The sequence below is a fragment of the Hydractinia symbiolongicarpus genome, chromosome 9, assembly GCF_029227915.1.
Source record: "Hydractinia symbiolongicarpus strain clone_291-10 chromosome 9, HSymV2.1, whole genome shotgun sequence".
In the NCBI taxonomy this organism is placed as follows: Eukaryota; Metazoa; Cnidaria; class Hydrozoa; order Anthoathecata; family Hydractiniidae; genus Hydractinia; species Hydractinia symbiolongicarpus.
The window spans coordinates 4,720,481-4,735,550 of record NC_079883.1 but is presented as its reverse complement, the minus strand read 5'-3'; the positions used below and the strand labels follow the sequence as shown (position 1 = coordinate 4,735,550).

General features: G+C 33.6%; 1 protein-coding gene across 1 annotated transcript; it reads left to right on the top strand.

Moving 5' to 3' along the window:
- The first annotated feature begins 7,103 nt into the window (after nt 1-7,103).
- LOC130656442 (protein PALS1-like) lies at nt 7,104-14,707 on the top strand. Its single transcript, XM_057459297.1, has 17 exons — nt 7,104-7,202; nt 7,324-7,494; nt 7,578-7,692; nt 7,968-8,360; nt 8,669-8,793; nt 8,896-8,982; nt 9,068-9,145; nt 9,493-9,709; nt 10,138-10,436; nt 10,511-10,578; nt 10,675-10,733; nt 10,814-10,891; nt 10,978-11,055; nt 11,296-11,376; nt 11,453-11,655; nt 12,198-12,332; nt 12,778-14,707. The coding sequence occupies exons 1-17, from the start codon at nt 7,146-7,148 to the stop codon at nt 12,952-12,954; spliced, it is 2,421 nt and encodes an 806-aa protein (XP_057315280.1). The 5' UTR covers nt 7,104-7,145; the 3' UTR covers nt 12,955-14,707.
- The last annotated feature ends 363 nt before the right edge of the window (nt 14,708-15,070 follow it).

The following is a 15,070-nucleotide window of genomic DNA, read 5'->3' as shown; positions in this document are numbered from 1 at the left end:
CTGTTGTTAACAAGAATTTTCTAACCACGGTCACGGTATTTGGTACTATCAGTAGAGACAAACATCCCACACACTCTTAGACTCACATCACAAAAGGCATAATTCATGTACTCGAAACTGTTTTTACTTTTAGTAGACACCAGGTTAAAAAGCATACAACAAAAAAGCGACTTTTTCCCGCGCGCAACATAAAGCGCGCGGTAATATGTGGTGGGCGAAACCTATTCGCGTAGGAGACAAAAATTTAATCGCATTTGCTTGATGACTAGGGGAAATTGTATGCTAGGAATTTGCCCCAAGAATAAACAATAGTGACGGGTTATGCGCCAAGCGCCAAGGAAAAAAAATAAAAAAATGCCTATAAACTGCTTTTCATAATAACTATATAAAAAAATATTCCTTTTATATTATTAACAAAAAATTTTGAAATCCTTAAAAATAAAGTTTTTAGCTATAGGTTTTCATTGCTGCGACAAAATTTATATACTATGTGTTCCTAACACGTGACAAAAATTTAGAAGCGATCCTTCACGTGAATTGGTTGATCACGTGGTAAAACATTTTTAGAGTAAACAACGAGAAAGAATGTTCAGGATGTTAATGACGGTAATGGCGACACGGAGTGGTATCCTAATTTTTTTTCGTATTGTATTTCTTGCTAATGTAACTAGTTAACTAGTTTTGTGTGATTTATGAACTAGAAAGTTATCAGGAAATATTTGATCTTTAGATAAAACCTTAGGCCTAGAAAAACAATATTCTTGTTTGTATGAGACTGGAATAATACGAGGCCTCGTTGTTATTTTTTTTACAGCGTACGTAGCTAGCTATGGCTATTTAGCTCAGTATTGGATACTATAGTGATGAAAGAAGGAGATTAAAAAAAGAAATTTCACATGTATATATTACACGTATCGTGTTGCTTATTAATCTAGCCTGTATTATCTTTTTGGGGAAAGGAATTTCTTCAGACCTTTTTGAATGTTTACATTTACATCTTTCTACGGAAACATTTTTGAGGCTTTAAATTATTATCGAGTGTGGGTGAATAACTTCTGATTGACATATATTCATATAAAGTCGTAACGATACGTATGAAGAAACAGACTAAGAAGGACCTCACTTCGCCTAGCACCCGCATCTTTTGCCTGTCACACAATTGTTAAAGCCGAAAAATGTAAACATTCAAAAAGGTCTATAGCTAATACAGAAAGTAAAACATGTGGGAAATAAATAAATTTGATGTGCCTGACTGTTAGGTTCCACAGAAAAGCTATTTTCCAGTTTTGTAACCAAATATGATAAGGTGCTTTATACAAAAAAATATCATGAAAGTGTTCCTTTGTTTTCATTTTACTCCTTCCTGTGTTTACATTCTCAGCAGTCAGCTTTTTAGGGTCTGTTACTTGTGACAGAGAAAAAAATAGGTATGCTTGGAGAAGAAAAATTAGTTTCAGTTTTTTTTTTAACAATTAAAATGTATATATATTAAACAATAAATCACAAGGCATAACCTACGCTCTAAAACCCCTTGTTTCCCTGTGAAGAGATCTACAGCAAAAGGCCTGTCGTCAGCTAGACACATCTTCCATCCTGCCCTACAGATGCCACAGCCGAAATGAGTTATGTAACTTACCTTATGTAACTAACGTACCTCCAAAAAGTTAACAAATAATGTCATATAGAATTCATCTATTTATGTCTTAATTTGTTTAGGAGTGCAATTAATACACCTCTTCACAGTTTAAGTTGTTCACTTATTTTCTGTATTGAAAAAAGGAAGTAAACAGAGTGAATTTAATAAGGCTTTGACCATGGGCATTATGAATATTTCTTATTTTCTGAAGAAATAATTAGTCTCATGGCATAGAAATTTAGTATGTTATTTCCAGTAACCCTACTTAAAACATATATGTAGGATATGTAACTTTTCATTTCGAAATATTTCACAAAAAAATTATTTCACTTTTTTTCATGGTCAAAGCCTTCTTATTTTATAACAGTTTACTTTCTTTTTTTAATTCTCAACAATGGTTATCCGAAACTGTGAACTCGTTTATATATTCTTTTTTTTGCTTTCTTATGTCTGTGAAAACGTTTCTTACACTATCGAAATTACAAAAAAAGGGAAATATGAAGTCAGAAAGTGATTAAAGAAGGCTTTGTACATTTTCAGTGTGTATGATGAAAAGTGAGTAGCAGTAATGGGGAAGACAAAGTTTATTAATTGTATTTCTTTTATTTTTTCATATTTGTGTTGTTGTTTGAAAGTAGCGAAGATAAAAAAAGAAGAATTATCTTATTAATCCAGTCCTAGGCGCTAGGTTGTGAAATACATGTCAATAACACCTAAAAATGATGTATACCTGCCATACTGCTCTATTACCGAAGTAAATCATTTCAATATGCTCAATGTGAATGCAAAGATGTAAATAGATTAGAATAACATTCAACACAAAAGAAAAATGATCTCCAGGTTCGTAGAAATCGAATTGAGAGAAAAAAATTAAACCAAGGTAACAAGTATTTTTTTTTTCAATAAAAAATTTGTTCTGACTAAATTCTTAGACTTGTGTAACTTATTTTAATATGAGTCTTTTCAGACTTGGCATGACCAAAATAGGGTTGGATTTGAAGCCCTGACACTAATTATTATAAATATTGTTAAAGGAATAAGACAATATTTATGATTTTATAATATATAAAAACTTCTACGATGTTTGAATTTTTTTTAGTCAGCTTTAGCTGGAATAAAATAGTTAATTAAAAATCACCTTTGCTCATGAGAGAGAGAGAGATGTGCATATTTTACATGGCTTTTTCATTCTCAGCTTAACATCCGTTTTCCATGTTAGCATGATGGGTTTGATGGGGATACATTAATAATCCTCTATTAATCTGATCTAGACGTGTTAGATCTTAACTTAAATTCCTTTGCATCAAGTCTGTCCTCATTACCTCCTGCTAAGTGTTTATCAGGCTATATACCTCTGGGTTTTGGCCCAGGAACTATCAAGTCTTTACATTTTCACCTAATTATCCTCCTCCATTCTTTTCAAATGTGCCAACCAACTCTTATCTTGATAACATCTTTAGTGCTACGAATACCTACCCTGCTTCTTAGCTCATCTGAACTGTTTATATCTCTAAAACTAGCGTTACACAGTCACCTAACCATTTTTATATCATTACTTTCTAAATGGTCAAGATCTTCCTGCTTTACTGCCCATGTCTTACTACAATACAACATAACACTTCTTACACAGGCCTCATACAACCTACCCCAATTGACAAGACAAAGGAAGTAACTCTCTGAACTTTTCTAAGCAGAACCTATATCCTGCAAGTACAACTTATTTCAACACCCCTTTCACTACCCAACATATCACCTAAGTAACAGAAGCTCTCAACTATCTCTAGCGAGCCACTGTTGTACATCTTTAAAGCTGGAAATACTTCATTGTCTATGATCTTACTTTGCAATGCTGCATACAAACTGAATGTCTTCTCTTAACCTTCTCAAATACCACTGCACTTCTTATGTACCCAGTGCTGACAAAGTCTGACAAAAAAATTGAGTTTATACCAATCCCTTCCTGCAAACTCTACAAGGTCACACTTGGCTTCAATGCTACTAATCATGACCTTAGACTTCGCTGCATTTACCCTTTCTCTTCTAGTGCTTTTTCCACTTTTCAAACTATCTACCAAATACTTGTCAATGTTTTTTGTAAAAAAAGGCTCAGATCTACTTTTATATATTACTTCATTTGCTATGTTTTTCCGAAATTATCAGTTACTAAATACCTTTAAAAACTTTTATTTGGTAACTATACATAGGAAAACAGCAAAATGCCCCTTTCATCTGACCAAAAGACTTTTTCTTATTTTAAGCCCAGCTACCGCGATGAAAAATAACCCAACCTGATCAAAGAAGAAAGAGTCAAAAAAGACAATGCATATGCAATGCAATTTTGTTGCATGAAACAAACGTTGTGGCACTGCGTATGCAGCAGATTCATGCCACAATTTAAAATCCATGTAAAGTGAGAAAATTATTAATATTTTTATATGCTGTTAAACCAGATGAAAAATATTTAACTTGTGTTTCTTTTTATCCATATCACAGTTGTTTGTTTTTATTTGTTTCTTTATATTTGTAATATAGTGGAGAAAAACTTTTGGTGGAGCAAGAAAAATTGCCATATCATCATCATCATTCTCGGCTTAACGTCCGTTTTCCATGCTAGCATGGGTTGGATGGGGTATATTAATGACCCTCTTCCAATCTCATCTAGACTGTGTTAGATCTAAACTCAACTTCCTCTGTATCAAGGCTGTCCTTATAACCTCCTGCCAAGTCTTTCTCGGTCTGCCTCTGGGCTTTGCCCCAGGAACTATCAAGTCTCTACACTTTCTTACCCAATTATCCTCCTCCATTCTTTCCAAGTGCCCCAGCCAATTCAATCTTCTTATCTGGATAACATCTTTAATTCTACGGAGACTTAGCCTGCTTCTTAGCTCATCTGAACTCTTTCTGTCTCTCAGACTGGCGTTACACATCCACCTAACCATTCTCATATCATTCCTTTCTAAACCGTCAAGATCTTCCTGCTTCACTGCCCATGTCTCACTACCCTACAACATAACACTTCTTACACAGGCCTCATACAACCTACCTTTTACCTCAATTGACAGGACTCTGCTAGTCAACAAAGGAAGTAACTCTCTGAACTTTTTCCAAGCAGAACCTATCCTGCAAGTAACACTTCTTCCAACACCCCCTTCACTGCCCAACATATCACCTAAGTAACAGAAGTTCTCAACTATCTCTACTGAGCCACTGTTGTACATCATTAAAGCTGGAAATACTTCATTCTCTATAATCTCACCTTTGCAACGCTTGCATACAAACTGAATGTCAGCTCTTAACCTTCCACTAATACTACTGCACTTCTTATGTACCCAATGCTTGCAAGTCTGGCAAAAAATTGAGTTACTACCAACCCCTTTCCTGCAAACTCCACAAGCGATACTGCAGTATTTTGATATTTCTGATGCTAAAAAAAACGTTGCACAAAATCAAATTAATTTCGCTTCATTGCAAAGCCCAACGACAGACTTGACACAGAGGAAGTTGAGTTTAGATGTAACACAGTCTAGATCAGATTGGAAGAGGGTCATTAATATACCCCGTCCAACCCATGCTAGCATGGAAAACGGATGTTAAGCCGAGAATGATTAATGATGATGATTGCATGAAAAAAGAAAAATATGCCTGGGACTCTAGTGCAATTTTTACGTGCACGAACTTGCTTAACCTTTTACTAATTTGTTTTTTTCCCTATCTTTTGAGTTAAAAAGACACATAAAAATACGGACACTATCTTTTCATCACCAGTCATTACGTGACATAAAGAAATGGGAAGGGACAATATTCATATTCCTTGTGTTATATCACATGTAACTCTAGAATGTAAATAAAATAATATATATCCATATGGCATATAATATCACCTAAAACTTTCAGTTTTTTTTGTATTTTTTTTAACTATGTTTTACCGATTTTAAAGTCTTTTTTTTAAATGTGAGAGAACTTAAGTCTACATTTTAGCAATGTGGTTTTTCTTAAGTTACAAGTAAGGAGGCTCTTAAAGCACTGTTTCTGTTCTCTAAGAGACAAATTCAGGGTTGGAATAGGGGTAACAATCGCCAAGAACCCTGGATTACCAATGTTTATGGTTAAAAATTAATGTGATAACGTAGACAATCTATCACACCTGTACCATGTGTACACCTAAAGTGTTTTTTCGATGCACAAGATACTAGGGATAAAGTGAGTACAAATACTAGCTTGAAATCTCTTTTATTGTTATTTCTATTTATAAATGATTAATATTATCCAAATGAATTTTTAAAATGGTGAATGGCTAACTTAAGAATATAATATCTGAATATTAAAAGCTGCTGATACATAATAATAATGAATGGTAATGAGTTAATATTAGATAAGATATTTTTTCACTTTTAAGCTTCAACAGGTTTTACTGCTCATTTTTTAGTTTTTAGTTGTAGCAAAAAACTGACAATGTTTTTATTCAATGTCAGTTACTAGTTGTGGTGAAATTATTGTTGCATTTTTTTAAACTGAAAATGCCAGGTTGGAGGATGTCAAGCTTATTTTAATAAATAATATTCTGATTATATGCATGTTGCTGCTTTAACATGTCTCTTTATGAAGTTTATTTTTATGAAGTTCTTACATAAGAGATATAAACAAAGCCTCAGCAAAGTGTTAAAGTGCTTGCAGTTTGTTTATGTCTATTTACACTTTGATGATACAAGAAGCATATCTTTTAAAGCTTTTGATTAGACCTGAACTAAAGTGGTTGATGTTTTCAAAGAATTTTTATATCTTATAATGATTATAAACATGGTTTCTATGTGGGTTAATTGTGTTACAGAATTGTCTAACTTAATTGTGTCTTCAACAATGAAGCATTAAATTATTAGCCAGCCTGTTTAAAGTAATACTTTTTTTTGTGGATATCAGCTTGAATGATTTTTATAACAGCTTTGTCTGTAAAAGTTTATGGCTATTCATGTTGTCGAAATAGCTGTTTTGTTTATCTGTTAGCTGTTATTTACATTTGGTATTGAATTACAAGTGATGCAAATTTTAAATTTATACATTTGTGTAATTGTTAATAAAAATAAACCAACAGTAACAAATTTCACAATAGGCTTTTATTTTTTTTCATTGTTTTTTCATCAAGTGAATACAGAAGTTTTGCTTGTGTATATATAAGCTAGCTGTGTCGGTATGTTAAAGAAGCTAGTTATGGTGAAGTTAATCAGCGAGGAGTGTGACTTGTTTTCTTAATGCCATTACTCAAGATACGTTTTTGTTATATTAATATTGCTGTAATTATGCTGGTATTAAACTTTTTAATGAGTTGAATATGTCATTAATTAATTGTGTTTTGGTTTGTGTGAGAGGATATTTCAAATCATTTTAAGATGTGATGTCACAGGATTCCTTCTGAATTAGGAAGATAACTGTTTACATTTTTTTTAAAAAATATATTGTGTTGGATTTTTTTTTTTAGAAAATGATATATTATAGAGATGCTAGATTTTAAAACATGCCTGACTCAAATGGAACATTTTTTCTTAACATGGAAAATGGATCAACATTAAAAGTAAGAAGCATTATAATGATTATTTAACAAATTTGTTTTACTTTTTTTATTACAAGATATTTTGTTCTAAGACAGTTCACTACCTGTGATTTTTGTACTGTATATTTAAATTTCATTTTAGATGAACGGTATGGTTCACAATAACCACACATTCAGGAATGGCCCTGAAAATATCAAGGCATTAAGTAATTCAAAAATGTCTTTGCAATCCCTACGATCTAATGCATCGTCTGCTGCTTCCATGGGGAAAGTACAGATGAATGGTTATGCTTCCACTCAATCTTTAGCTGAGGTTATTATTTAATTTTAAATGACTAACTGCATATGGATATTTAAATCCTGTTCCTATTTTCTAACTGTATTGTTTATTTCTAGCATGAAGAACGAGTCATCTACATTGTAATGGAGCCGTCTGATCGCAGGTTTGGTTTTTCGGTTATGGGTGGCTTAGATGAGGGATTTCCTCCCAAAATTGATAACATTGCTCCAGGTATATTACTTTATTTCTTTACAAATTAATAGTAACATGTCAACATTAATAATCTTCAGTGCCTTATAAATGGTGTCTCTCAGTGAATTCACAAAACTTAAAAATATCAGGAAATTTCCTGAAATTTTGCGAGAGTCAGGGAAAAGCTTGTGTATAACTATGACCAATACAAACTTATATCCAAGATTCTGGCAAACACTCTAATGCTCAGTATAATTGGTTTAATTTTATGGTTCAACAATAAATGTTTTTATTTAATCAAACATTTTTTCCAGGGTCACCAGCTGAAAGAGCTGGTCTGAATCTAGATGATGAAATAATTGAAGTGAATGGTTTAAAGGTTGAAGCTGTGACTCATACTGAAATTATAATTCAAATTCATAAATGCAAAAAAGACATAACGTTAAAAATACGACGATATTTGAACTTGTCAGAAAATGACCAACACAGAAATAACAATAATGTTTATAACATGGTACAAGGAGAAACGTCAGTTATAGATGGAAAGTATCTTCCTCGGAATGGATCTGTGAGAAGTTCCGTTAATAGAGAGAGTAATGTTCCTTCGAAGTTTGATAACTTTGCCTTCCAAAGAGATGATGACGACGATGCAGAATACAGCATGGACTGTGCTAATGTAGAAATGGACGAACAACCGAAAAGTCTTGGTAAGAACTATTGACAAATTAGCAAACTGATTAAAATAAGTTTTTCTCTTCAACGTACATAGTAAATTCATTTTTTCATAGGCTTTATTTCGGTACATATTTTGACGGATAGTACTAAACTGTGTGCTCACCCCTATGGGGTAGGGGTGGATGGGTAAATATTTCCCTGGGTAAGGATGAGTCGAGGTGAGCATACTACCCTTATTTTAACAAAGTTTGAGGAATATAAGACAATAATAAAATGCAGAAAGTATTTTTAATATTGTTACATTTCATGGTTGTGATATTGTTTTTGTCGTGTTTTTAAGCTTTTTCACAGTTTGTGGCCATGTTGGGGACGATGAAACAGAAAATGAAGACTCAAAGACAACAAGAGCATTTAAACTATCTTCGTAATCTCCTCAACAAAAAACATTTCCAATCAGCTATAAAGGTAAATTTGCGAATTCTATTGCGTTGTCAAGCTTTGATAACATCAGTACAATTAGTTGAATGTTCGAGTTGTATATATTTATTTGGATACATTTGTGTGTAGATGCACAATCGCATGACAAAGATACAAGTTGTAAAAAAGAATGCTTGTAAACCTGTTGTAATCAATTCAAAATTCTTGTTGTCGGAGGTAGGGCGTGTTTTTTTATGTCTTTTGTACCTATGCTACTCCCCTTTGCTTGTTTTGTTGTTATGAACCTGTGTGGTTGTTTCAGGTTCAGCATCTTCTGATGGAGTCAAGCGACAACACTTCAACATCACTACTTGCTATTACAAACAAAACAGAATTCAAGGTGAGAATAACTTACTGTTGTTATTGTAAATATATTTTTTACATACGATATTTTAGTGGACAGTTAAGATATGAAGAATGATTTTGCGCGATAATTTCGGCTCCTTTAGTGTCAAGACAATGTAAAAACTTCTGTAATAGTTATTTTTGTATGAAGTGGCAATACTTTGGTCACATAATGTATGAGTATAAAAAGTCATTCTATTTCATAAATTGTCCTTATAAAGACTTTGTTCAACATAATTGATGTGCTAAAAATGCAAAGCGTGTCTCTATTTTTGACTTGTTGTTGGTTGTTTAAACCATGCCTCTGAAAAAACAGTGATATATTTCTTTTACAATTTCCAGGAGTTATTAAATGCGCACGACCATATAGCCAGCAGAGAATCGTTGTATTACTTGACAGATTCTGATTCTGACAGCGAATCAACAATAGAAGGCTCTCAACGTGTTAAATTTGTAAGAATCGACAAAACCAACGATCCTCTTGGTGCTACTGTTCGTAACGAAGGAGATGCTGTTATCATAAGTCGTATTATTAAGGGTGGTGCTGCAGAGAAAAGTGGTAGGTAGTCGTTTAGACAAATACTGTATTCTTCTGTAGATAAGTCACGGGCCTATCTTACGGGTCTGATGCATAGGTAGAAAAGAATGAAGGGTAAAATCAAAAAAAATTATTTAATAGATATTTGTGTTTTTTCTTCGAGAATGAATTATTTTATATTCACAAAAAGTATATTCAAAAAATATGGCAAAGCAGAGTTAGAAAAAGAATTTTAAGAATTTTTTCATTGTTTTCGCTTTATCTCTTCAAGAAACATTCGATGAAGAGGGTACGGGAATGCATCTTACCACGGGTCTAAAAAATCGTTAAGAAAACCTTGGGCTTATATGCAGGTGGTTTATATGCTGCTTTATGTGCGTAGGAATACGGTTTTTAAACAAATTGTGATATTTTCTCTTTTGATACAAAGGTCCTTTTTTTAATTCTAGGTCTGTTGAACGTTGGTGATGAAATCATCGAGATCAATAAGCATTCCGTGCGTGGGAAAGATGTCAACGAAATAGTTGAACTTTTATCCGAACTGGAGGGAACGCTAGACTTTACCCTTCTACCCGGCTCGCCAACACATAAAGAAACTCTTCACGAAGATGATATTAGTGTTGTCAAAGCTTTGTATGACTATGACCCTCAAAATGACGATTATCTTCCCTGTGAAGAATTAGGCTTAAGTTTTCGAAAAGGTGATTTGATAGAAATATTAAACAAGAACGATGAAGACTGGTGGCAGGTGGGATATAGTTATCTTTTGAATTACTGCTTATGCATATAGTTGTAGCTTACAAGGTTTTTTTGTATATATAGGCTCAATTTCTTGAACAAGAACAACGAGGACTAGCTGGATTGATACCCAGTAAAAAATTTCAGTTACAGTAAGAACTTTGTTTTTTTTTTGTTAGGCATGGTTCATAACTATTTCATTTTTCGTCATCAACAGCACAAGAACATTATTTATTTTTTTCTTTTAGACGAGAGCTTGCGAAAATTTCGTTAAAAGGCGAAGATCTAGAGCCAATCTTAAAAGAAAGTAAGTACAACTCAAGATAATAATCGTTTCCGCAGAATTAGTTTTATGTTGTATAAGACTTGCGTTGATTTCGTTCATAGAAAAGAAATGTTTTTGTGGACGCGCCCGAAGGAAGGGAAAGAAAGTCCCAATGAAGTCAATGATGTCGCCTGTTCAAGGTAAACTATGGTACAGTTGTGAGTTATATCTTCACACACTTTGATCTGTATTTACTTTTTATATATCCAACCTATTATCTTGATAGAATCCGAGGTGCTGACATATGAAGATATGATGAGAATTTATCCTGAACATAATAAAAAACGTCCTGTAGTTCTCATAGGTAACATTATTTTCAGTCGAAACACTTTTAACGCCCTATTTTGTAAACGCCCTATTTCGTAAACGCCCTATTTTATAAACGCTCTATTTCGTAAACGCTCTATTTTGTAAACGCCTTATTTTATAAATGTTATCACAGGTAAGTTTGTTTTTACGGTAGATATTTATTTTTTAAAAAGAAGTTTGTTTTGTTGTGAGTTTTTAATCTTATTTAGGATGCAACGTATTTTTGCATTTTCAGGTCCTCCTCAAATTGGAAGGAGAGAAATACGGGAGAAATTAATTGGCCGCTTCCCAGATAGATTCGCTGCGGCCGTCCCCCGTAAGTTAAAAATTAATTTCTTTTTTTATGAGTTATGGTAATTCGTTTTAAAATGCCTTGGTTATATTTTTTGTAGATACGACTCGCGCACCCACCAGTGATGAAGTATCTAGTGTCGACTATACGTTCGTAAATAGAGCAACATTTGAAAAATCAATAGCCGCCGCAGAGTTTATCGAACACGGTTTATTTGATGGGCATTACTACGGTACAAGTTTCAGCGCTGTGCGGAGTGTTATACAGAGTGGTCGAACATGTTTACTAAACATGCACTGTCAAGTACGTTTTTGAATCTATATTATAATGCCCGTATACGTCCGTCCGTCCGTCCGTCTGTCTGTCACGCAAAATCGTAGCTTAGCTGCGCAATAGCGAGAAGCACGCAATGCGGTATAAAAAGGACGGGCGAACCCGTGGATTTTCCACGGGCTAACGACTGGTATATTTATATTCCGCCTATTGCTAAATTCACACTGAAAAAAATGTGTTGCGTTTTGAGCATACATGCATACAGTGTTTTGAGCAATTTTTATTCTTATTTTAAAATCACCTGTTTTTTTTATTGTATCCAATAATAAGTTTTTTTAAAATTTGACGTAAACAAAAAATTTAAAGGTCATGTGGCTACATGCCGCGCCTCAGGGAAGTGCGTTTTCAGTTTAAATTTAGCTTACAAGTAAAAATACGGCACTGTCTCACCGCAACTGTGATCAATATTGGTGCGCGCAGTAAAAATACGTGTTTCACTGTGACGGACGCGATGTGAATTCACTGGCATTGTACAGTTGTTTGGTTGTGCATTCAACTTATTTTTTATTTAGGCTTTACCAGTGTTAAAAAGTTCCAATCTCCTACCTTATGTTGTGTTTATCACTGTACCGCGAGTGGACCAACTGAAACGCTTAAGAGAATTCGATGACACGGGAGAACCTTTTAACCCAAATATAAGACTGAAGGTCTGTTTTTATAGAATCCAGTTTATGTTAATGCATTGCCATGTTTGTTCGTATGACAACGGTTGTTACCGTCATAATGTTAGTATTACGATGGTTGTTGGGATTACGACGGTCGTTACCAACATAATGTTCGTATTACGACGGTTGTTACTAACAATGTTTGTGTTACGATTGTCGTTAGCGATATAATGTTCGGATAGCGGCGATGAATGAGTCGGCGCTAGTTTGTCAGGGTACTTAACTACTCCTGGAAACCTTAAAGTTGGCCGTGGAATATGCTCCTACAAAGGTGCAAAAAGTCGTGAGATTTATTTTTTTTGAATATGACTGGCCATCCTGAGTTGTATTTAACTGTTTGTGAGAATTTTATTTCGTAGGAGCCAACAAGGTTTATCCGGTTAAATTCAATTTCTAATTTACTATCAATTCACTATTTTAACTACAGGATAAAGAGTTAGACGATGTTATAGAGAAAGCACGTGACATGAATCGGAAATATGGACACTACTTCGACAGAACAATAGTAAATAGTGACCTCGATCGAGCCTATAACGAATTATTAGAAATTTGTGATTTCCTGGAAACGCAGCCTCAGTGGGTACCTTCTTCGTGGGTGCGCTAACCCTCTTCGTGGGTGAGCTAACCATCACTGAGCCTTCTTTGTGGGTACGCTAATAGTCACTGAAGTAGATCACACGTGGATGGTTTTTGTGGCCGAAAGGACGAAATGCGTCTGGTAATAGAGCACGCCTTCAGTTTTGTAGAAGAAAAAAAATACCGCTGTTGGTGTATATTACTGTTTATAAGTGGGAGCATGTGTAGATGTGTAGTTCATAGATTTTGTTCGATGCCCGAACCAAGAGTTTTATATATTTTACCGAACTATTTGTTATATTTTGCCGAACCTTTGTTATATTTTGCCGAACCATTTATAACAAATCACTGTTCGCATAAACATAACGTATTTTATAATTGTGTACAAGAAACGCAATTTAAAATTTTTCATGTGTTTGCCACTAAACAGGATTCGTTCCATTTTAATTAGATGATCATTGTGTGCTTTATTGTAAAGCACACGTTGCCATGATACAATTGACACATGCGGAAATCTATTTTACTCATGACCATAAAATCTGGTGACTAATTACGTTAGTTAAATAGTAATTAGTAGAGTTAAATTCTCGATTGACTTTTTAATAATGTTCCGTCATGCTTCTAACATTTAGCGGATATTTGATTTTAAGATAACATGGATCTTAAGCATTTTTGAAGTATCTAATTTTAGCGCAAAGGCGAATTTATACCTACCGTTCATTGTTCGACCTATTTTTTGACTATTTCATTTCGCGAAATTTCACACCCAAAAAATTTATTACCCCTGACGTCATGTAAAATGTGATGTGAAGACGTCATAACACATTCTATCCATTCATATATTATTTTTATATTTTGTCATAATTTATATTTGTGATAATTGTATTTACTTGTTTTTTGTTTACGAAATGTTATGTTATGTTTTTTTGCTTGCTTGTTTGTTTGTTTGCTTGTTTGTTTGTTTGTTCATATGATTTTACCGTGAATAGTGTACATTATAATTCATGTCATTTTAACACGGCATCATCGAAGATAAAGAGTTCTTCTGTAGAAGCAAACACCATCTTACGTGTAACAAAATGGTCTTTCAGTTTTTGGGCACCCCTTTTTTTGTTTTGAAAATATTTTAGCAATCTATCAAAACCAAAAGGTTTGTAGATTTACGGGTCGTATTAGTTACTGTGTAATCTTGTGTTTCGCCATTACGAATCTGGCGGTGTCATATACGGAGTGTGGTAAGCTTTGTAGTATACGTATGATTTTACGATTTTATATCTTGTTATTTTACTTCCAAATTATGATAAAAAGATTTTTCTGCGAAAAGTTTCATGTTGTGCAACCACAAGAATAACTAAAATAATAATGGTCTAAGAAAAACAATAACTTCTCTTCTTACACTGTCATTGCGTTAAATGTTTGGATAATCGAGGCTTCACCTAAATGTTTGACTGGTAAAGGTTTTATCTAAATGTTTGGACAAGCGAGGTTGTGTCCAATTTTTTGGGTAATCGAGGTTTTGTCGTAATGTTTAGGTAAGCGAGTGTGTACCCAGTCGTTTGGATCATTGAGGCTATATCTAAATGTTTTGATAATTGAGGCTTCGTCTAAATGTTTGGATAAGCGATTTTGTATCCAATTGTTTTGGATAATTGAGACTTCATCTAAATGTTTGGATAATTGTGTAAAATATGTATTTATTTATCTCGCTTTTTTTTCTTTTTTTATGAATATGAAATATATGGAAATATTATTACTATTTTAAAATAAAAAACGAATTTGAATTTACTTTGTGTGATTAACACATTCGTTGCTCACTTGATTTAGTATTACCAGTTATGATAGTATTATAGAATTACGAAATAATTTGAATTACAAGCGAATGTTAAATGAGCCGAACTTACCAATTTCATTATTTTTGACACAGTTCTATAAATACGTCAGATTCTTAGCAACGAAAGTTGCGCTAATGGAATATATTGAGATCGTCGGAGAATTCCGTTCGAGAGAGTTATTTTTAGGACAACCTTATGTTTGAAACCATCGGCTGTGGATTTATTATTGAATGTGAACAGTGTGGCCGTTATATTGGTAAACACATTCCCGGAATACATCTGCTCAATAGTAAATCTCCTAAAATCAACTTC